The 24,072-nt window shown below is 43.5% G+C and overlaps 1 protein-coding gene across 2 annotated transcripts in view; it reads right to left on the reverse strand.

Moving 5' to 3' along the window:
- Window positions 1–24,072, reverse strand: part of PXDN (peroxidasin) — a 152,385-nt gene that overhangs the window by 73,184 nt on the left and 55,129 nt on the right. The window contains exons 4-7 of one of the 2 annotated variants that reach the window (XM_039532191.1): window positions 19,693–19,764; window positions 5,431–5,502; window positions 4,724–4,795; window positions 2,713–2,882 (exon numbers count right to left, since the gene is read on the reverse strand). In XM_039532191.1, the coding sequence (XP_039388125.1) occupies window positions 2,713–2,882; window positions 4,724–4,795; window positions 5,431–5,502; window positions 19,693–19,764 (386 nt within the window). The remainder of the gene's footprint in view (window positions 1–2,712; window positions 2,883–4,723; window positions 4,796–5,430; window positions 5,503–19,692; window positions 19,765–24,072) is intronic. The other variant, XM_039532192.1, reaches the window with a different exon arrangement.

The following is a 24,072-nucleotide window of genomic DNA, read 5'->3' on the forward strand; positions in this document are numbered from 1 at the left end:
GAAACTAGGCATCCTGCACAACTTGATAAGCCTGTTGATCTTTTCAAGTGAAAATTAGCTGAGAGGAAAAGTGACTTTACCAGTTTTATATCCAAAGCAAGTACTGATAATGAAAATGCACTTGAAGCATCATACCGCGTGAGCTACTGCGTAGCAAAAGCATCAGAAGCCCATACCATGGCAGAGAGCGTCATTGGTCCATTTATAAAAGACGTAATTCATCAGAGAAAAGGCTGCAAAAAGGATTGACATGGTACCTTTGTCCAATAGTACGGTGTCACGAAGAATTAATGACAAGTCAAATAATGCAGAGACTACAATTGTACATAGAGTGAAAAATAGTCCATATTACGCTATACAGTTGGATGAATCAACTGATGTAGCTAATCTAGCTATTTTGCTACTGTTTGTACATTATGTGAATGAAGGTATGGTTGAAGAAGGCTTGTTGTTTTGCTGACCACTGGAAAAATGTACAACTGGAGAAGATATCTTCAATCTGACTAATGCAAATTTTCAAGAAAAGGAAATAGATTGGTCTCAATGCCTAGGCATTTGCACTGATGGGGCCACATCAATGACGGGGAAGTATACTGGATTTGTAGCTCGAACAAAAAAGGTTGCATCAAAAGTCTCTTGGACTCATTGCAGTATCCATAGACAACAAAACACATGTCTGAGGGACTGAAGGAAGTGCTGGATAATGCAGTGAAAATGGAGAATTTCATAAAATCACGGCCAACAAATTGCAGAATATTTCACCTACTTTGTGAAGAAATGGGTAGTATACACAATTGTCTGTTGACCCATACCGAAGTTAGATGGCTCTCACGGGGCAAAATCCTTGTGCACTTGTTTGAGCTTAGAACAGAAATCCTAGTTTTTTTCAACAGCCACCTTTTCCACCTAGGCAGCTGCCTGGAAAATAATGTCTGGCTCCAGAGCCTAGCTTATTTTGCAGATATTTTCTTAAGAATTAATGACCTAAATTTATCTCTTCAAGGCCTCAATATAACAGTTTTCAATGTGCAAGAGTGAGTTGAATCCACGATAAAGAAGTTGCAGTTCTGGGAAAGTTGTTTGGAAAACAATCAAACTGAGTGTTTCAGTAATCTTCATGACTTCCTGGCAGAACACAAACTTCAGTTGGATCAGTGCACTAAAACCAATATAACTGCACACTTAAAAGGACTTTCCACAACTTTCAGGGAATAATTTCCAGCCATATCAGGCAATAATGATTGGATTCACAACCCTTTTGATGATACCACTTTCTCAACACAGATATTGAACACTGAGGAAAAAGAGAAATTGATTGAGATCTCCTGTGATTACGAACAGAAAAGGAGTTTCAGAAATTTGTCACTGATCAACGTTTGGCTGAGTTTAAGAAACGAGTACTCCCTTCTGGCAGAAAAAGCTACTACAGTTTTGTTACCATTTTCAACAACGTACTTATGAGAGAAAACGTTTTCCTCATATGCACATCTGAAAACCAAATACAGAAACAGACTTGATGCCAAACCAGACCTGAGACTATCTTTCTCCAGTGGTTCTGGACTTCCAAGAGCTATGCAAAGCAAAGCAAGCACATCCATCAAAGTGAGGAAATTTAAACTTAAATCCCTGGAAATATTCATTTTTAGGCAGGGGTTCACTGGTTCAGGGATTCACAATTTAATGAGAGGGGTTCGCGGGTTGTTAACTAAGCTTCTCAAACCTGGCTGAGTGATAGAAATCCAGTGACCTAATCTTACTCCCACTGACATCTATGAGAGATTTAACACTGACTTCAGAGGAATCAGGAACAATTCCTTAAGGATACCATTTCCTTCCCTCTTTCCATTGTCTGAGGAGCAGTGCAGTATACAAAATAATATTAAACTTCAAAATTGACCACTAAAGACTTCAGCTTGCATTCTTTTTACGCTCAGGTCTCCTTTTGGAGTCAACAGGGGTTTTGAATGCAAAGAAGGCAAACTCAGAAGCCAGTTTTTGTATTCCATTGCTTATAATACAAAAGTACAAAGTATTCTCTCCAGTATACTTTCTGATTTTATCTTCAGTAAGTGTTCAATTATTTCATGTCTGCACGTCCCTTATATAGATGTATTTATTGTTGGATTTTTGGCATCTTGACTACCTAAGGTTATCATCCTGTATGTTTACTGTAGTCCATTACCCACAAAGGGAACCTAAACCTCAGATTTAGGTGCCACTGTGACCCACAAAACCCTTGCTTGGCTGACATCTAACCCTGTAGGTGCCTAAACTTACTCAGTGCCTAAATTTAGTCAGAAAAAGTTCCCTAGGTGCCTAAGTTTCTCCCTCTGGGAACGGGCACAACACCTCATTCTGGATGCCTGTCTCACACCTAAGCCCGAGAGGGATCCTCAAACCATGTGAAAACAGGTGAGAGACAGAAGGAGAGAAGAAGAGACAATATTAAAAAGTGAGCAAGTGGAGATATAAGAGGAAAAGCAGAACAGTGTGGTCAAAGAAGCCGAGAGTAGAGACTGAGTCAAGTGAGTGATCAGCTGTATCAAAAAGCAGCAGATAGACTGAGGGGAAGGGATACAGAGAAGAGAGATTTAGAGATGGCCAGAAAGTAGCTATTAGCATCACTGGCGAAAACAATGGGGAAAAAATCCCATGAAAAACATAGGTGGTTTTGGATTTTTTTTTTCCCTGAACATTAAGTGGAAAACTCACCACAGTTAAGTTCTTCTGGTGTTATTGTGGCCACTGATCGCCCCTGGATCCTCCTTGGATACTCACAAGTAGCTGCTGCTTGAGCATTACCAGATTCTGCATATGTCTTCAACAAGTCTGCCAGCCATAGGATTTCACAGTCACACTGCAGAGCATTTGAATCCAGACGCCTATGTAAAATGAGGATCATACATTAAATCTTCCTAATCAGCTGGAACAATTCAGTAGATTTTATATGACTTGGCAATACTCCCTGTCTATTTATTCTGACATACAAAAACCTACATTAAAAGAAAGCCATCTAGGTCCCCTTGTGCACATGCATTATGATATAGTTTTTAATGACATCGTCACATACTATTTCTTCCCCCGCCCCTCCCCCCCCGACCATTACTCACTCACTGTACAGGATAGATGGTGCTCTCTGTCACAGGCTATTCAATACTTTTTATCCTCATCATTCAATAATGGTTCCCCCACCTATCCTACCTGCAGACCCCAATTTGGTAGCTGTTCTCCGAGGACACCTAACTCTACACAAAATTGCTGAGAGGAGGAGGAGAACTCCCTTTTCAACCTTTAGACCAGTTTTTAGGAAACTCCCCCAGGATGGGGGAAATCCTGATTCAACTCCCCTATCTACCTAATGAGAAGAGATTAGAACATGAGTTTCTCACCTCTCAGGTGACTATGGAGTCACTCTCACTCGTTCTCTGGCCCAATGCATAATTATTTATTTATATACAATGGAACAGCTTCAACAGGTGAGGCTGAGAGAGACCCATGTCAGAATATCCCATAGTCCAATAGCTAATGGCAATCATCTGAGAGGTGGGACACCCATGTTCAAATACCTTCCCCTTGTCAGGCAGAGGGAGGAACTGAACTGTGCGTCTCCCATATTCCGGGTGAGTGCCTTAACCACTGGACTAGCGGTCATAAGGGAGGCCGCTGCCTTCTTCTCTGGGCCTTTTTTAATAGAGTTAGGCATGTGCCACCTCCATTCTCGAGGGGAACGTCTGAGGCACCTGATTCTAGGAGAGGGTTCCCAACTGTGGCTTCCAAGGGGATAGGAGCCTCCCTCCAGCCCGATCTTAGGTGCCTAATGCTCGGAGAGGTCCAGGGCTTAGGACACAATGATCTCTATGGCATCTGCTATTGGCTAACTTAGATGACTTCTCGCCAAGCGTGCTGGTTTTTGTGGAGCCCATTCTTAGGCTTCTATCTCTCCTCATTCATTGTATAGGCAGCCTGGGCAACTAACTCAGGGTTTGAGGATTCCACTGGGTAGCTAGCACCTGAAAGTTAAGTGTTGCAATGACTACGTCCCTTTGTGAACTTGGACCAAAGTGCCTGCGTCACTTTAGAAAAATGTCACTTAGACTATGGCTACACTGGTGCTTTACACCCCTCTGAGTGCAGCAAGTTACAGCGCTGTAAAGCGCCAGTGTAAACAGTGCCCCAGCCCAGTGCCCCCGGGTCTGGCACCGCAACCACACTCACACTTCAAAGCGCTGCCGCAGGAGTGCTCCCATGGCAGCGCTTTGGAGTTTCGAGTGTAGCCATGCCCTTAGGTTCCGAAAATACTAAAGCACTTTAGATAATTTTACATCTAGTCTCTACAGTTTACGAAGGATCTAGAAAAAGCAACCTAGAGAAAATACAATGGGCAACAAATGTTACACAAGAAGATCAAAGGAATTTAAAACAGAATTAGGAGGAAAGACTGCAGAAGCTGAGCTTATTTAGTCTACAATATAAAAGACTCATTGCAGACAAGGCCACAGTCTATAAATAAATTCAAGATAATAAAGCAAGGAAGGGGTTTAGTCACAGTCACAAAAGACTGAAGGATAAAGACCATGGAAGGAAAAGTTTAGACTAGATTCTTTAATGGTAAGAACAATTAGGCAGTGGAACAAACTGCCAAAGGAGGTGGACACTATAAAATGAGACATAAGTATACTTAGACTATTTCAATTATTTCAGTATGTAAATTTAATTTACTTACAGTCTCTTCATAGATTCCAAATGACTAAATGTCCCAGGAACTAAATGAGCTATTCTGTTATTATGCAAAAATCTGTTAAAAATACAGAGGAGTTCATGCATGAGTTCAGATTTTGAAATGTTTTCATTCCATATACATTCTTCTGGAATTCCTTAAAGAGAAACTAATTTTACAACGTACAAATACACATATTTTTTAAATCAACTTTCTTCTGCTACTTTTTTTTTTAAAAGAAGACTTCCCTTTCCTCATCTCCTCCTCCACCCAAGAAAAACATTTTTAGTCTACTCTGGAGACAAAACTACATGACAGACAATGGCGGGGGGGGGGGGGGGAGGCGGGAGGAAAAGAAGGGGGGGAGTAATCAAATGAACCATTTTTACACAAATTTAATCCTCCTATGTCATGTTTCATACAATCTATTTTATGATAGACAAACATCAATCACAATTGTTTTGAACTCATTTAGAGATTGCAAATTGTACACAAAACAGTGTTATTAAACCATTTCCCCAACTAGGGCCTGACCAGAAGTCACTGGGAGATAAAGGTGCGCCACACTTGCCAGAAGGGGCTCAGCACTTCGCTCCTCAGTCTCTTACACCATGAAAGTTTCAGTACAAAATAAAAGCTATTGATCTGGGTCAGACAAAGAAGCTACTGACTACTACAGCTTACCAAAATTTCCAAACAAAAGTAAAACTTACAGTCTTTCAAGTTTTGGAAGATGCGTAAAGGATTCAGGTTCCAATGTTTCTATGTGATTAAAGTGCAGATACCTGTAGATACCAAAACATCACTGAAATAATTTATTTAATGGAAGTGGTACTGTGCAGCTAGAAACTTGGTATGTAAAGGCCTTCTCATGCTGCCGAGCACATCTGTAAACGATTACAGATTAATGATGTAGTGGCATAATTGTCTTTTCATGTCTTTTGGATCCTACACTTTTCCATGAAAGAAAGAGGCCTTACACAATAGGAAGGTTTTAAAAGTTGCTATTATATTGGTAAAAATAACAATATATTTGTATCAACTAATCATACTTCAAACAATCTTCTGTCAAAACTAAGTATTTACAAGAACTCATGAGACAATCAGTTAACCCACATGTTTTATAGGACTGTTAAGAAACGACAGTATAGTATTTGCAAAAAACGTCAGATCACAGATCCAAAAAACATTTTTTTCATAAAAACCCAGATAGCTATTATCAATATTAGAAATCTTATAGAATCTTTTCTACAAATTTTGGATCAACCAGTTAATATGTAATAAAACTTGTTTTATTTACAGTAGAACCAGGGCTTTTAGAGAAATATTGGTTTTACATTTTCTGACCCTCTCTCCTGCAACTATCATTTTCCTAATGAATCCTACCACCCAGACCACCACATGAAGTCACTTGATTTATTTTGTGTGGTTGAAAAAAATGAATATGAAAGAACTGTTTGTAGGAAAAAGTTGTAGCTTTATTAGTAAAGATTTGCAACCTTCAATAGACATCCCAACATTTTTTTTTGGTATCTCGCCTTTTGAATATCGTGAGAATGACTGAAACCTTTCAAAGATGCTGTCTCAAGAGAGGTATTTTGCCTGTAATACCACTGCCCTATCAGTAAAACTTAAAGCTATGGCAATTCTAACCTCCTCCTATCCGCTCTCAAAAAAAAAAGTAAGACTCCTGTCCTCTAACCAGAAGGATACTATTCTCAAAGAAATTCATAAACACAAAATCAGTGCAGGTGGGCTGTATCACCAACTGGACAGATCTCCCCCCAAAAAGTCTACCCAATAATTATTACTGTCTGGTGTATGAATAGACATCTAACTGCAACACTAAAAAGAAAAAGATGCCCACTATTTGGTGTATATATATTGGTTATTAAGGTTCCTTCTGGAGTACAAAAGCCTTGGATATTAAAAAAATACTTGGCACTTACGGAAGGTCTGAATCTGCAATCCTTACTCACATGAGTAGTTCCACTAATGGTAACAGGCTATTCATGATCAAGGGCTGCAAGGTTAGGTTCATATTGGTTTATGCATATTAGTGAGTATTAACAATTCTGTCAGGAATGAAAATATGGAAAAAACAGTAATTAAAAAAACCACTAAGCTAAAAACAAAAAAAAACACCAAAAAACCAAATCCGCTGCATGAGAAGCTTGAGAAGCATGCAGCATGAGAAGATGGAAGACACTTAAAGAACAGAAACTCTCTTGCTTGGAAACACTCTGACCATGTTCCAGGTCCAGACCAAAGAGCAAGGTGCCTGCCACATGGCCAGATATTGGAAATCAAGTGGGGAGAGGGATGGAAAAAAACCCAGTGGGGATAATCTCAGAAACCACTGCCCCGTAAAGCTACTCCTTTCAAAGCACAGGGCCACATACATGGTTTAGCAACCAGACAAGTGCCCAACAATCCAATGTTGATGGGCTGCTGACAGAAAAGAGGCACATCAGCCTCAGCATTATCATCAAGGAGAAAGTGTATGCCAGTAAGTGGTTCCAGTAGGGAGACCAGAGAAACAGCCAAAGCAATAAGCCTTGGTGAATGTGACAAGTGAAATTTTAATGTCAAATCTACTAGACATTAAACCTGGCTTGTGACCTTCTCTCTGCTAAATCATGGAGCAACTCAGAATTGTTTTACACCTGGAGCCAATGTACCTAGCCAACATAAATTCATATGCATAAAGGTTCATACCATCAATATATATAGCTATTTCTTGTACAGGAGATAGGGCAGACTTTCCGTGTCAAAAAATCCTTTCCTCTTTTTGTCTCCAATGCATCTCTCCCTAAAGTGCTCTCCATCCTTTTCCTGAGAGATTTAACATCTCAGTTTCTTCAGGCACTCAAGTGGTTTATAGATGTTAGGTCATACAATCAGAAACCATGCCATATGACTTAGGTCAGCAGCTAAACTACGGTAATACTCTGACTATTTGATAATGAATAATTCATTAACTAGCCATAAACTCAAATATATTTGTGAAGTTATTTGAACTAATTTTGAATAATGACAAAATATAAACCCTGATTTGTTTCACATGACTAGAGAAGGGGCCAAATCTAAAGAAGAAGAAATTATTTGCAACTAATAGTTTGACTAGCTCCAATAGAGGCTAAGGTCACAAATTCAATTCCAAAACTAGGACCAGGACTAGAACTCTAGAGTTCCTCGCTCTATGTCCTGCGCTCTATTACTTATGTCTTATTCACTTTTGTCTGTACCAACAACTCATATAAACCTCCTTGTTTAAGTATTTTAAAATTCACCAACCACAAGTTTTGCATACATCTAATACAACAGACCAGCCTGTTGTTTAATGAACAGGCTCACATAAAGATCCGTCTTGGCACCATTGCTCTTTAATATTTGTATCAACAATGTACTATTGACCTAGTCACTGAAATTTGGATACACAGATGATCTCACACTCGCCATTCAAATGAGTACTTTCACCCAAGCGGAATGCACCATAGCAGAAAATGTGACCACGCTATAAGTGTATTACTGATTACGGCGACTACAAGCAAACCCTCAAAAACGGCTGTCTCCGTGTTCCACCTGATCAACCAACATGCAAAGAAACACCTGAATGTCACCTTCTGTGACACCAAACTCAGGCACAAGGATTTCCTGAAATATCTTGGAATAATTCTGGATTGTAACCTCACATTCTGCCAACATCTGATGAAGACCACTGCCATCATAAAGGCTAGGAACAATATAATCCACAAACTAACTGGGACCAATTGGGCAACAGATGCTCACACCTTGCAGACAACCACCTTGACCCTCATCTTCTAAGCTGATGAATATTTCATGCCATTGTGATCAGTTAGTGTACATATGAAACTCGTCAACGTGTAATTGAACACTGCTATGAGAACTGTCACAAGAGTGCTGAACTCAAAACTGACAGAATGACTCCTTCTCCTTATGCATATCTTACTACCATCCCTCCAAAGACAAGCAGCAATAGTATGTGAATATGACTGCACAATAACACATCCAAACATGCCCATATATGAAGATCTCCAAAACAACCCAGAATGCTTCCTTAAGTCCAGGGACCCTTTCTGGTTAGCGGCCAAAGCTCTTAAAACATCAGCACTGTCACCAAAAAAGCAGAGGCTGCGGAAAAATAGCAGGGTCAAGAATCAAGGCCTGATTATAAATCCAATCCTGCAGACCACCCACCTGGCTTCACTTCATGTAACATATGGATCACAGCAAATCTGACCCAGATGTTGCAATTACCTATTATACAAATGGAAAATGTAGTAGAGCCTGATATGTGAATGTGGAGAAGTCACCCAAACCATGGAACATCTAGTGAATTATTGCCTTCTAAGATCCTTCTCCAGAGGGACAACCCTGATTAACTCCATATAATCAGAATCCATAGAGTGGATAACACACTTGGATGTAGACCTTTAATGTTGTTTTTCAAGTTGAGATACGAAAGATGATTTTAAAAATCAATTCATTTATATATACACACATTGGACAGACATTCCACACTAATAAATCATGGCCCAAAAGTGAATAATATTGAGGAAATATCTTATACTGTTTATCCTAGAACATGTTGCTTACAGTACTGTTGTTGGCATGTTGGTCCAAGGCTATTAGAGAGACATAGTGAGTAAGGTAGTATCTTTTATTGGACCAACTTCGGTCGGTGAATGAGACAAGCTTTCAAGATTACAACAGAGCTCTTCTTCAGATCTGGAAAATGTACTCAGGCTAGGTCTACACTATGGACCTCACAGTGGCACAGCTGTACTGAGGAACGGCTGTACCACTACAGCTGTGCCACTGTGAGGTCTCCTGTGTAGCCACTCTGCGCCAGCAGGAGAGAGCTCTCCTACCAGCAAAATTAAACCACCCCCAACAAGTGGCAGTGGCTATATCAGCAGGAAAGCGTCTCCCGCAGACATAGTGCTGCCCACACCGGCACTTTTGTCAGTGAAACTTATGTTGGTCGGGGGTGACCAACAAAAGTGCTAGTGTGGACATAGCCTCAGTGTCACAGCTAAATACAAGATGGAACAGATTGTTTAGTATAAGTAGTTAAGACGTATTTCAAGGGACTGTTGGAGGTGAAGTGGCCTATTAACAATTCTCCAGGAATGGTGGGGGGAAAGAAAAAACAAAAAAACATACAAACAAAAGCTGAGCAGGGGGATTAAGTGGATTATAGATTGTTGTAATAAGCCATAAACACAGTGTATCTATTCAGTCCATGATTTGTAGTATCTAGCAAAGTTATTAATTTATGCTCGCAGTCTCATTTTTAGAAGGTATTGTGGTTTCCTTTGAGAATAAGGATAGATCAATCATGCTTCTTTCTGAAAAGTAAAAGCAGCAAAGAGTCCTGTGGCACCTTATAGACTAACAGACGTATTGGAGCATGAGCTTTCGTGGGTGAAGTGGATATTCACCCATGAAAGCTCATGCTCCAATACGTCTGTTAGTCTATAAGGTGCCACAGGACTCTTTGGCCTTGTCTACACTACAAGACTATTTCGAATCTACTTAAGTCGAATTTGTGGATTCGACTGACTGAAGTCGAATTGTGTATCCACACTAACACTAATAACACAAACTAATTCCCACATTACACGGGCGACCGGGCCGGCCGTGCGCTGCACTGTGGTGGTGGGAAGCTAAGTTCCCAGTTCCCCCCCCATTGGAATGCCCCATTGGGCTGCTGCTGCTGCTGGGGAAAAAAATGTGGGGGAAAATGTCGAGAGGGGTTTTGGGCGATACCGTCCACCGAACCGCCCCCTCCCTGAAAGCGCCTGAGGAAAACTCTCTCTTAAACTTCTCTGGTCGGTTACAGTGGTTACAGTTACAGTGGAGCACTGCGCACATGGCATGGGCTGGCCATGCGTGTGCACTCGTCATCTGTTATGTCAACTCACCTCATCCTTCCTTCCACAGTCAGTCAGCTGCTGAGAAATCGAGGCTCGAGCGCGCGGTGAGAGAGAGGGGAGGGAGGCTCGGCTCTCACATGGAGGGTACGCGGCGCCATGATGGGGGCAATGGGTGGTCATGGTGGGTGTGGAATGGTGGATTTGGGCCCGGGAACCCGGAAACAAGCACGGACGGTGGGTGCCGGTCTGGCTGGTGGTCTGGGGCTGAAAGAGTGGCTTCAGGCTTCTTAAGGGCACTTCTCTTGAACTTCTGGAGACTCTGGGGCCCTGCCCTGCCCCTGAGGCCACACGGACGCCCAAGCAGCAGCCCTGGAAGTGCAAGCCAGAGCAGCCTGCTGGAAACTTGCTTGCCCAGACAGCTACTGGTCAGTAGCTAACACCACTGCTGGGGTGGTGGCATCGAGGGGGGTTGCCAAGATGCGCCCAACTGTAGAATGCAACAACTGCTCGCAAAGGTAGTGACTCGGAAAGCGAGCAGTGCGTCCATGGATGCTCCAGCGCGGGGGGATCCCAAAACTGCGTGGGGGGCACCAGGGCAGACTCACATCCCCCACCTGGCCACCAGGCCAGCACCAGCCCACCAGGCCAGCGAGTACATTAACCTTTAGGGCAAGCTGCAAGCACTGGTGTGGTGGGCTGGGGACCATATCACGCTTTTCTGGCGGGGGCTCGGCCCTTCGTTCAATCACAGCGCTTCAGGAACTCTCTCTCTTCTACGACTCCCAGGCAGCAGGTTCCTTCTTTACAAAATAACCACAAAACAGATGGGATGTGCAGATGCCAGTGATGATCCTTGCCGGCTCGCCCCCTCCTGCGCTCCACTGAGGAGCGCAGGCTTCTAGGAGTGAGCGGGAGGAACTCAAAGGAAGGACGGCTGAGCCGGTGCAGAATGGTGGGGAGTGTGGCAGGAGGACGTCTGGGCTTGGATGACAGCTACTGACTGCAGTGCTTGATGACTTGCGAAGACATCTGCTCTGGGCTGCAGCTTGCTGAGTGTTGCTAGTTTCTGTGTTTGAGAGCAAGAGTGGACGACCAAGGAGCCTGCTGGGGAGGTTGAGCCCTGGCTGCTGCACTGAGAGAAGCCTGGAGCCAGGACGCGCGTGACGATCCGAGAGGCTTAGCGGAAGCGCCAGCTGGAGGAGGCTGCTTTTGTGTCCTTGTTTTGCGAGAACTGGTGACTGTCTGATTGATTGTAAGAGAGCCTGGATCATGAGCCTGTCTCTGTGTGTGTGTGTTTTCCCCCACTTTCTGAAACCCAAAACTTCTTCTTCAGACTTCCAATGAAATAAAATAATAAAAAATAAATGAAATTGTATTAAAAATAATTCTAATGATTTTTTGACTTTTTCTGGGTGTTGAACATGGTGCATTCTGTGCTGGGTCTGTGGGTCTGTGTACTGATGCCAGACCGCTCCAGTCCAAAAGGACGGGAGGGACCTCCATGCCATACAGGGGTGGGGTGGGGGGGGGGGGTTGCAGGATGGGGGGTGGTTGGTGGAATGGTGGGGGGGGGGGAGGGGTGGGTGGGTGGGTGGGGTTTGGGGGGTGGGGGGTGGGGGGTGGGGGGCGTGTGGAAGGGTGGGGGAGGGGGGAAGGGGGGGGAAGGCTCCTGGGGGAGGGCGCTTTGAGGGGCTGGAGGGCGGGAAGGGCTCGTGGGGCTCGGCATGCATGGTAAGCCTGTGGAGCCTTTGCGCCAGGACCGGTTGGCAGGCCAGCATCAACAAGACACACATACAAGCACTGTGCAGAGTGAGTAACACCACACCAGTGACCCAGCCCGTGCTGCCTAGTGACTTGTGCCCCTGTGTGCTGCAGTGGATGCAGTCTGTCAAGTCCCCTGGTAAAAACCTGACCCCACACAATTGAAAAATCCCCACACACAACAGTCTTGACACACGAAAAATGGAATAAAGCAGAGAGGGGCACAAAAACGGATTTGGAATGTTATGGAACAGTGGGGGGGGAAAGTTGGATTTGGGACTGAGCTGTTTAGAGAGGTCTTGAACATTTTGATTTAGTGGCGTGTGTTGTAGATGCAGTGACAGTTCCTCCTGGAGTGTCACTGCAGTGCCACCCAGGCCCTCCTCTTTCGACTCTTGGCGCTTGGAGGGGGGGTGGGCAGCAGGGGCCTTGCTCTGTGCAGCGGTCCCTTGCAGGCTCTGCCTGCTCGCCTGCCAGAACTCCCGTGAACATCTACAAGGCGCCGCTGCTGTGCCGGGCGCCTGACAGCGCAGGGTCTCCTCCCGCTCCCCCTGCCATTCGCCTGCTGTGCGCTCTCCACTCCACTGCATCTCCCTCCATGCTGCACTCTCTGCTCTCCTCTGTCTGCTGCTCTGCCGCTCTGTCCTGAGTTCCTGGAACATCCCCTCTGCTCTGAGCTCTCTTTTCTCTCTTCTTTCCAGCCCCCGGGACAGAGCTGGCTGTGCATTGGGATGCCGCTGGCTTGAACAAAGACAGAAAGTGTGTGAGTGAACACAGTAGGGCTTTTTCAGAACAACACAACAAGAAGTCACAGTCAGTGTTTCAGATCAAAGATGGCACTACCAGTTCGAGACGCTTCTCACCTTGTGACAAGAGGAGAGACGCTCAGCCAGAGGAGTGGCTGCGGCTGGCAGCAGGAGAGATCCAGTGCAGGAGAGACCAGCTGGGGAAGCAGAGCAGATAGCTGCCTAGCAGCCAGTCCTGATCTGGAGTTAAGATGCAGCCATTCTGGCAGCCTGGAGGCAGCTGTTCCAGGAGAAAGCATAAAGTCTGAAAGCCCTGCTCCCCCTCTTTCCCTGCACGTTCTTGTTAGCTTTCTTCAGCATTATGTCTCCAGTTCACTCTGTGCCACGAGGGTACACCTTATGCGTCTACCATTCACATCACTCCAGAACGTAACAGTAACACACTACCACACATTAGAACAAGAGAGCGGAGAAGCGACCTTACCCTGAGAGCATTAGGAGAGTCTGCAGCAGCGGGATGCAGGAGAAGCCCCTGCAATGCAGACGAGATGATGCACACAGATGAATGCTGGAGAAGGTTGATGCAGCAGAGGTGCTTTGTCCAGCAAACAGAAGACCTCTCCACCACCCACGGAGGATTGTGACCAGAACCTTTAACCCAATTCCTCTAAGAGTTGAACTGTCTTTTGAGGATTGTTTTGAAATCCCATTGTAGATATTTAATTTTTTTATTGTTTTTTCTCTATTTGTTTTTTTTTATATATTTTTATTTTTTTTATCTAATTTTTTTTTTAAAATATTTTTTTACCTATTTTAAGATTTTATATTAGCATCTACCCCCTGATTCAGGAGATCTGATTGAGGGGAAGGAGGAGGGGAGGATCTTGAGGAGATGATGAAGAGATCCTGACAAGGGAGGGTGTCAGGGGGTTCTCTGTGGGGAGCTCTGAAGTGTCGCCGACCAGGCTCCAATCCCCAGTCCACTCAAGGAATACGCGGCCCCCCCACCCGGTGTGGCGTCACATTCCCATCGCGACTCCATCACCAGGGGGCAGGGTGAACAGTGCCTCGTGAGCCCAATGCTCTGTGCCTCGTGCTGCAGGGGCGTCCTGGGCACGCCCTGCCGCAGACTTTGCGCCCTTTTTTTGTCTTAGGTCTTTGACTTTCTGCATTTTCAGCGCGCATCCCGCTCCGGCTGTTTCCTTTGTCTTGACTTTCTTTCATGCTTCTTTCTTTGCATTGTCTTTTGTCTCCTTTTCCGCTTGCAGCTCCGCTGGGCCCTCTTTCGCCCGCTGGCATTGCGATCAGATCCATGCCCGAGAGCTCAGTCGCCCATGCTGGGACTCTGGGATTATTCTGCTGCCCCTCTCTGCACTCTGTGGGGAGAGCTCTGCATTGGAGCATTGCCTCGACTCCTCGGGTCCAACAAAGTGTGCAGAGCCAGTGCTGAATTCAAATTTTCCCTGTGCCCAACCCTCTGTCTTCTGGTGCAGATCTGGAGGTGCTCTGCTGTGCTGTCCAGAGCGCCAACACACAGTGGTGCCAGCTGAGCCCGGAGAGCTAGCTGTTGAGTGCATCCACACCAGAGCATTCCGAGCCAAATGGTCGCACTGAGCAGCTAACCACGAGCCGGGTGTCCAAAACTACAATTGGAAGAGCAGCCAGTTCGTTTTATTCTTCGCTCCTGGTGTGGAGCCTTTGCTACTTTTACAGATCCAGACTAACACGGCTACTCCTCTGATACTTTCTGAAAAGTGTTGACCCACAGATGATATGGTATTTTTGTCTTATATCATTTTCTTGTGAGAGTTGATTCCAGAGCATAGTGATTGTCTGGTTTTACCCACATTGTTGCTATTGGGGCATTTAGTGCACTGGATGAGCTACAACACATCTTGTGAGGGGCAAGTATACGACACATGGATCTTGAAAGGTGTGCTGTGGAGGTGTTGATCATTCTAGCAGTGTTGTTCTGGCAGGGTCACACCAGACCCTGCTTTGAATTGGTGAGTATTAGGCTATGTCTACACTACACTTTCAGCAGTAAAACTTTTGTCCGTCGAGGTGTGGAAAAAAAAATACCCCTGCCGAGACAGAGCAGCTACACTGCGTACCTTACAGCGGCACTGCTGTGGTGGCACAGCTGTGCCACTGTAAGGTGCACAGTGTAGACATGGCCTTAGTCTGTGGGAAGCTTCCTTCTGATGATGAGCTTGGTGAGTTGGGGGTGTCTCTCTCACCAACAGAAGTTGGTCCAGTAAAAGATGTTATCTCACCTTGTCTCTCACATATTTCAAGTGACCATTCAAGGTGAAGTGGCTCATTAACTCCTCTCCAGTCATAGGGGGAAAAGAAAAAGAAAAAGAAGTCAGAGGTGCTACCCTCCAGGTGGCATTAACTTTTTAACTTGCTTGACAGCACTTATTCACCAGAATCTTATACAGCTCTGCTTACTCATCAGGTTTTTAATGACCACACAAATACAAAGATCAGATTCTCACAGATACCAATTTCTGAACAGTTGTGTTAATGCATCAGTTCCTAAACTAGTTTTTCTTCAGCATCAGACATGCATGTGCTCTCTTCCCACCTATTTTTACAGAATAAACATTCTAATAAAGGCCACTGAAAATAAAGTTTCTCCCGTATGTCCCTGGTGCAGCACTGGGGAGTATGGCATGTACAAAGAGAGGCAGTAGCTCTGAAACTCAGAGAAGTCGCACCCTCGAGTGGTTCACTTTCATTGGTCCCCACTTTGTACCCAGCTCTAACCTGTAGGTCAAGGAAGCTCCCAGTATGCAACAGCAGCCGCACTCTTTTACTGGTGGGTTAACCCAAGTTGAGAGTTGCCATATGGAAACACCCACAGTGATGGAAAATGTCTATCCCCCACATAGTAATTCTGCTTTGGTGGACAAGGCAGAGGAGAACTTTTGCTCCAACAGCCGGAAAGGCATTGCAGCAACATTGTGTGGAATATGTAAGCCTGACAAGGCACAAAGATGTCAATCGCTATCCAGTGCAACTAATAAAGTTCCCAGTTGTTGCAACCCTGCATGCCATTAGTCTTTGACTTCAGCAGATGAGAGAGTGAGATTGCCTCTGTGCAATAGTCTTCTCACTTAAAAAAAGTGCACAGGCATTCATGCATCATGCTCTCCTGTACTCTTCTAACTGCCCTGGTGTCTGGCTGCACATAATCAGTGGCCTGGAGATTTGCCTCAACCTCCCACCCTGCCATAAATATCTCCCCCTTACTTTCGCAGATGTTGTGGAGTGCACAGAAAGCAGTAATAACAATGGGAATATTGGTTTCGCTGAGGTCTATCAGAGTCACTAAACTGCACCAGCGCACTTTCAAACATCCAAAAGCACATTCTACCACCCCATTCTACACTTGCTCAGCCTATAGTTGAACTGCTCCTTACTACTGTCCAGGCTGCCTGTGTACGGCTTCATGAGCCATGGCATTAAGGGGTAGGCTGGGTCCCCGAGGATGACTATAAGCATTTCAACATCCCCAACAGTAATTTTCTGGTCTGGGAAGTAAGTCCCTTCCTGCAGCTGTTCAAACAGACCAGAGTTCCTGAAGATGCGAACGTCATGCACCTTTCCCGGCCATCCCATGTTGATGTCGGTGAAACGTCCCTTGTGATCCACACCAATGCTTGCAGCACCATGGAAAAGTATCCCTTGCAGTTTATGTACTGGCCGCCCCGGTGTGCCGGGGCCAAAATAGGGATATGCGTTCCATCTATCGCCCCGCTGCAACCCCAGTGCATTAAAGCCATCCACAATGGTCTGCACATTTCCCAAAGTCACTACCTTTGATAGCAGCTGGTCAATGATTGTGTTGGCTACTTGCAGCACAGCAGCCCCTACAGTAGCTTTGCCCACTCCAAACTGATTCCCGACTGACCGGTAGCTGTCTGGTGTTGCAAGCTTCCACAGTGCTATGGCCACTCGCTTCTCAACTGTGAGGGCTGCTCTCATTTTGGTGTCTTTGCGCTTCAGGGAAGGGGACATCAAGTCACAAAGTTCCATGAAAGTGGCCCTACGCATACGAAAGTTTCGCACCCACTGGGAATCATCCCAGACCTGCAACACTATGTGGTCCCACCAGTCTGTGCTTGTTTCCTGGGCCCAGAATTGGCATAAACCTGGCCCAATGCCACCATGATCACCCAATCGCCACATGCCATGCTTCTAGGAATGTCTGTGTCCATGTCCTCATCAATATAGTAATCACACTGTCATCGCTTCCTTGCCCGGTTTTGCAGGTACTGCACATACTGCTGGATAATGTGCAAGGTATTTACAATAGTCAAAACTGCAGAGGAGATCAGAGCAGGCTCCATGATTGCCGCACTATGGCACCTGCATGGGTAATCCTGGGAAAAGGGCGTGAAACGAGGAGGCCTATTCGGTTCAAGATGGCCGATAAAAGGCGGCAAATGGTTGTCTTCTGTAGCTTTCACAGAGTTGGGGAGCTCGCTAGAGCTGCAAGAGCAGGAGAGCAATATTTGCAGCAGAAGCGTGAGCAGAGTTTGTGGCGGAAGCTGTGCGGCTCAGGTCACGATGGCCAAAAAACGGCCGGGAATTATTGTCTGTAGCTTCCATGGGAGCCCAGAATCAACAACATGGAAAAAGCGGCGGAAGCTGTGCGGCTCAGGTCATGATGGCCGAAAAATGGTGGGGAATTGTTGCCTTCTGTAGCTTCCACGGGAGCCCAGGACAGACAACATGGAAAAAGCGGCAGAAGCTGTGCGGCTCAGTTCACGATGGCTGAAAAACAGCGGGGAATTGTTGCCTTCTGTAGCTTGCATGAGAGCCCAGGACAGACAACATGGAAAAATTAGCTAGCAATGCAAGAGCGGGAGTTTGCAGCGGAAAAAAGGCAGGAAATAGTTAGATAAAAGAGTAGATAGACAGACGAGAGGACATGCGAGGTGGATTCATAGTACCAGGAGACAGGTGTTGCACCATACTGCACCGTCTGCTGGCAGTATGGCGTCTGCCGTAGCTTTCACGGAGGGAGGAGCGAGTGATGGCACACACCCAGAAACACCTGCAAGAATGTTTTTGCCTCATCATGCACTGGCAGCTTAACCCACAATTCCAATGGGCGGCAGGAACTGTGGGACAGCTTTAGAGCTTTAGTGGGGACACACAACACCGAATGTATAAAATCACTTCCAAAAATTCGAATAGAATAAGTTTGAATTAATTTTGGACTGTAGACGTACCCTAAAATGAAAGCTTATTATTTTACAGAAGTTAGTAATTTAACAGGCACACCTAAATAATTAATGTACTATGAAGAAAATAAGATTTGCTATTAGCATGCCAGTAAGCCCTACCCGTTGCTGTCAGTATGCTGAAGTAACCAGTGCTAGAGAGGGAGGAAGAGAAAGGCATTAAGGAGACAAATGACAGTTATCATGTGTGTTTCACACTTAGTACCTAAATAGAACCTGTACCCCTAAAAGGCACCCAAATGCCCTCTAAAATATGTGTATATGGATTTTCTGTGTATTTTCCAAAGTGTACTTTTCTTGCATATAAAACTTCATATGATAGATAAAAATGCAGAGACAGTATGTATAGCACAAATATAGATATATGAATATAGTCTGGAAACTCAAAACTCCTATTGCCCTGCAGGAAAGGACATTCTCTTTTATAGGAACTCAACGACAGACAATGAAATTCACCCTACAAAGCAAAAATCCTCTGCAAAATTAATGGAACTTTAAGACTTCCGGACTTCGCAGACAGATCTGCAATATTATCCATTTAGTTATCGCTGTTTCTACCAGTCCAAGTACTACTTGAATTACTGTGTAATGGTGAACTGTTTTCTGATTAGGTAAACTGTGAATAACCAAACACATAGCTGAAACAATACATTTCTTTTTAATCATACTAGTACAGGCTATTTTCCATTCATTTTCAAATTAAATTCTTCTTCACTTGAAACTCAGTAAGAGAATAATAGCTTACACAATGTTGCTAGCAGAAAGCTAACTGAAACACTTTCCACATTACAGACAATGAGGATACCTCCCCCAATATACGGCAATGATCAGCCACATGTGTATCAATAATTAAAGGGTTTTTTTAAATTAAAGATAAAAGTACTGAAATAAATTTCAGCACTTGATTCAAACTTTCATTTACACCAGTGTAAAACAAGAGCAACTCCAGTGCAGTCATAGGAGTTGCAGCATTGTAAAACCTATGTAGGTGAAAGCAGAATCAGACCTTGAATCTCTAATTAATGCACACTGTTTTCAATATTTGTCTGTGATCATGCTTCTTCTCCAAGTCTACTACACAGTGCACTAGGACGCTTGGAATATAAATCACAAATAAAAGACAAACATATAGAAATGAAGAATTTGACACCGATCAATTTTTTTTTCACATGCAAATGATTGTAAGAACGTTTGACTAACAGTGCAGACATGCAAAGCATGCAGGAAGAAAATACTAATCAAGACGTGCACTTTTCCTCTGAAAGGCAACCACGTAGATGATAGCACAGAAGAGAAAAGGCACTTACAGTTGTTCTAGAGAGGCAAGTCCTTTAAATGCTTGCCTGTCAATTGACTGGATTTCATTCTTGTACAAATAGCTGAAACAAGAAACAATCAGTAATATTAGTACACAAACAAGAGCTACATTAAGGTGGAAAAGAAGAATTAAGTTGACACATGAAGACAGTTTTTCTACTACATATTAGAAAAACAAAACAAAAACATGTACACACTCAAAATGCTTCCTGCTTGAGAATCCATTCCCCAGGCCCACCAGAAAGGCACAGAAGACTCGGGGGCCCTCTCTGCCCTGACACTGATAGTTGGAGGGCCTTTGGCCTCTGGGTGCTACCATGCCCCTTTGGAGGTTCCTTTGCCCTCATTTCCTGACAGGCTCTCAATGGATGGGAGTGTTAGTTTGATTAACTGGATATCCCAAAGAACACTGAGGTTGCTTGCAGCATCCTGTTTTCTTTAAAATATTTGGTTTGAACACTGAACCAAACCAGTGCTTAATTTGTGTCAGGGTGTGGCAGTTCATAGCCCCAGCATCTCTGGGCTTGCTGCGTCAGTTATGAAAGTAAAAAAAAAAAAATTGCTTTAGCCCTGGCACCTCTATCATTACAAATTAAGCACTGGGCCAAACTGTTACATTTTAATAGAAATCTATTTCTCCTTCACCAAATTCAGGTAACAAAAAGGAGAAAAATTATACAGTGTCTCTGCAATAATCTGCCAGCTTTTAAAATATTCAAAAATAAATACAACTCAGTATCTTTGTATAACGGCATTAAGACAGCAAAAATAAATTATTTTTCCCTGTATGGGACATGGATGCTAGATATGTTGCATTGATATCCACGCTAGTACTACCCAGAATCAACGCATACAGAATACTAAGTTGTGTCTATGTGCGTTGTATTCCTCCCCTAGAAGATGAAAACAAACAAGTTGCTGGATGAATCTGAGCAACTGCTAAGTACCCCCAGGATATACACACATTTTGAACTCATCTCAATTTTGATGTTCTAGAGGTTGGTACATATTCTGTCTAAATTATATATTTAAGAAGGGAACAAAATAAACTTTTCACATTAACATTGATATTTCAGTGTTCTATAAAACATTAGTGCTGGTGCCACTCCAGAAATCAGAGGATCAAAAGTCTCCTGTCACTTACACCAAGGAAACCCAATATGTCCCATGAAGTCAGGTTTTGGACATAATTAATTGAATTTGTATTCTGTTTCCTTCGTTAAGCAGCTTCTCTGTGTTAGATGAAGAGATGTTTCCCTTTTTACTTTATTAAGAGACATCCTTTTTTTATCTTATTGCAACCTACAGTTGTTAAATGAGGGAGGTGATGTTATTTCAATTAAAATGTTTAGGCAATATGAGGATTCCTCCTCCTCTTTTCAGGAGGAAGAAATTTTGCTGTCATCCAAAAAAGAAAGGGTCTTGCGGGTGCTTAGAGGGCTTTAGTCGAGCAAACCAGACTAGATTGGATTAGACAAATGAAGATGAAATGGAGTGACTGGTGTCATTTGGTCATGGGTGTGGAAGTAGCAAGCATGGGTTGAGGAAGGCAGAAACATACATTTTGTGTGCATTAGAGGTTGACTTCTCAATCTGAAATTATCACACAACACATAGCCAGAAGAGTAGAGGGGAGATAAAAAGTCAAGAGACAGACTAAAACCCATTGTTTCATGAGGTTAATATCTGATGATTTGTGGGGCCAATCTTGTGATTTTGGGGGGACCTGACTCATGATTTTTGATCTCTTGAGGTTGGCAATACTGGATTCAACACAAAGCAACTCAAAAACACTTGGTCCCAGCCACTAGAGGCATTTCCAAACTGCAGCATACTGGGAAGAGAGGGGAAGGGAGGGAAGGGAAGACACAATCCTTCCGCCGGGGTAGCTTTTCCTGCCTATTGCCTAGACCTCCCAGGGCCCCATAGTAAAACCACTCCAGGTCTTACTTCAACTATCATTTTCTCCAGGCTGAGCCAGGACCATTATGCCAAGTACTCAGCTGATCCCATTCCATCATGTGCCCTCTCTGGAGACTCCAACTTTGAACAATACCTGGGGTTAAATGGGCTATGTCAGTAAAACATGCTTACTGCACCTGCACGTCAGCACTCTGTTATATGATTTTTTAATGCAAAAATAGGATGTGACATTAACAGAGGGGGAGAGAGAAATTTATTTCAAGTAGTAATAGAGCAACCTAATGAACACAAACCCGTGAGGAGACAAAACACTAAATATCACCCAAAAATATGTAACACTCTCACTAAACTCCAACTGTGTCTAATAACAGGAACTTTGCAAACACTGTACTAGTTAAAAGTGTAATTAAGGACAGAGTAATATATCACTGAACTAACTATAAATTCTGTAATCTGTTATAACCTATAGCCTATTAGAACTTTATAAGGGGTGAATAAACAGTTATTAGTGACTTGTGGATATACTTTACTAGGATAGAGAGTTTTGGGGAACACAATTCTACAGTTAGTATTTGTTTGCAGTAGCAATTACAGTGAGGTGCGCACTTTCCAAATACTCAGGAAAAGATGATCCCTGCCCCAGAGAGTTCACGGTGTAGGGATGGACAGCCAACAGACAGACAGAGAGAAGGGGAATAACAAAAAGGATTTTATTATATATCAATAAGATTCACTACAGGCAGCCTAGAAGAAGTGAATTTTTACGTGAGACTTAAAAGTGGGCGAGATATGGGCCTTGCAAACAAGTTCAGAGCATTCAAGTAATGTATAGAAGGTTGTGTAAAGAAAGCCATGGAAGTGATTGTTTGAGAGATTGACAGACATGTGGAAAAAGACAGCAATGTCAACGGAGGGTGACACAAAACTTGACAAGCGAGTATAAGCAGGGAAAAGCAGATGAGGAGCCACTGAAGAGATTCAAAGAGAGGAGTGACATGATCAGCTCATCAAAGAAGGAACATAATATCAGCAGCTACATTTTGTATGAACTGGTGAGGGACAATGTGTGTATACTAGAGAATCTAGAGAGGAGGATCCTTAAGAAGTCCCCCAAGATTGTCGTCTTGGTATTACATTTTACTGCTCTCTCCTTCTCTACCTATTCCCCCATATTCAAACTTTCACTAAATCTTGCCACTTGTTCCATCTTAATAGTTCCAAAATCTGTCCCTTCCTCACTGCTAAAACTATTCTCCATGTCCTGGTCATTATCTCCTTGATTATTGTAACTTTCATGTCTGGCCTTAGACCTCTCACTTCTCTCTCAGCCAGCATTCCCCAAATTCTCTGCAAAAATAATCATCTCCCACAATGCTGAGCATCACATCCCCTGCTTTGAACTCCCTGAATGGCTTCCGTCTACCAGTTCATATTCAAACTCCTTGTCCTCACCCATAAGGGGTTTTTTTTTAATCTTATCACAGCTACATTTCTACTCACATTTTCCCCCACACACTTTGCTATCTTTTTATCTTGCACCTCCTTTTTTCCAGTGCTATACATTGTGCCTGAATAGTTTCCCTGTCTGCATCTGGCAAGCTGATTCTGCTGAGGGTGAGGAAGGAATTTTCCCCACCAGAGCATTACACAAGTCCTTAAATATATTAAAGGTTTAGGGTTTTTTTCTTCCCCGTCTTTCTGTGTCACTGCTACTGTCAAGTCAACTCAATAATTTACCAGAAGTGAACAAAGCATATACATATATAATGAGTAACAAAGCAAAGAAAGAATAAAACATACTGTGTATCATTTATTTAGTTAATAAATGAAGACAATATTCTAGTCTTCATTTTTGACTGCTGTGTTTACATTCTAGGGTACAGAGGGAGAGCATGCAGCCAAAGTAATATACAGTTATTACAGGGCAGAATAAACACGTGAATTAGCTATGCTATGGATAAGGCCTAGGTTACCTATGATGAGGTGTTCTGGGGGGAGGTCTGGGGGTTGCACATTGGCTAAAGAATCTCTACCAAAAATTATTAAGAATCTGAAATTGAAATAAAAGGCTTCAAAGCAAAACAAAGCCAGTTGTCTAATAGCAATAAAATTCATTTTGTCCTACTTTTAGCATCAGAATTTGACGTTATATTATTATCTCAGACAATGTAGCATCGCTGTGTGAGAGAGATTGTGGCAATGTAGCAGTCACTGATTTAAAAAACAAAATAAATAACCCCAGCTACATACCTAACAAAAAAAGTGTACTTCTTTTTATGAAACAGGAAGGATAGATCATGTAGAAAGATTCCTTTCTAAATACTTAATATTTTTGGTATAGAGAAAAAAACCCAAGTGCCTACCTGTACTCTAATTGTTGCTCTTCAAGGTGTGGATGCAGACATGTATTCCACCGAGTTATGCACACACCCAGCACACTAAAGCTG

Source organism: Mauremys reevesii, linkage group 3, assembly GCF_016161935.1.
Source record: "Mauremys reevesii isolate NIE-2019 linkage group 3, ASM1616193v1, whole genome shotgun sequence".
Classification (NCBI taxonomy): Eukaryota; Metazoa; Chordata; order Testudines; family Geoemydidae; genus Mauremys; species Mauremys reevesii.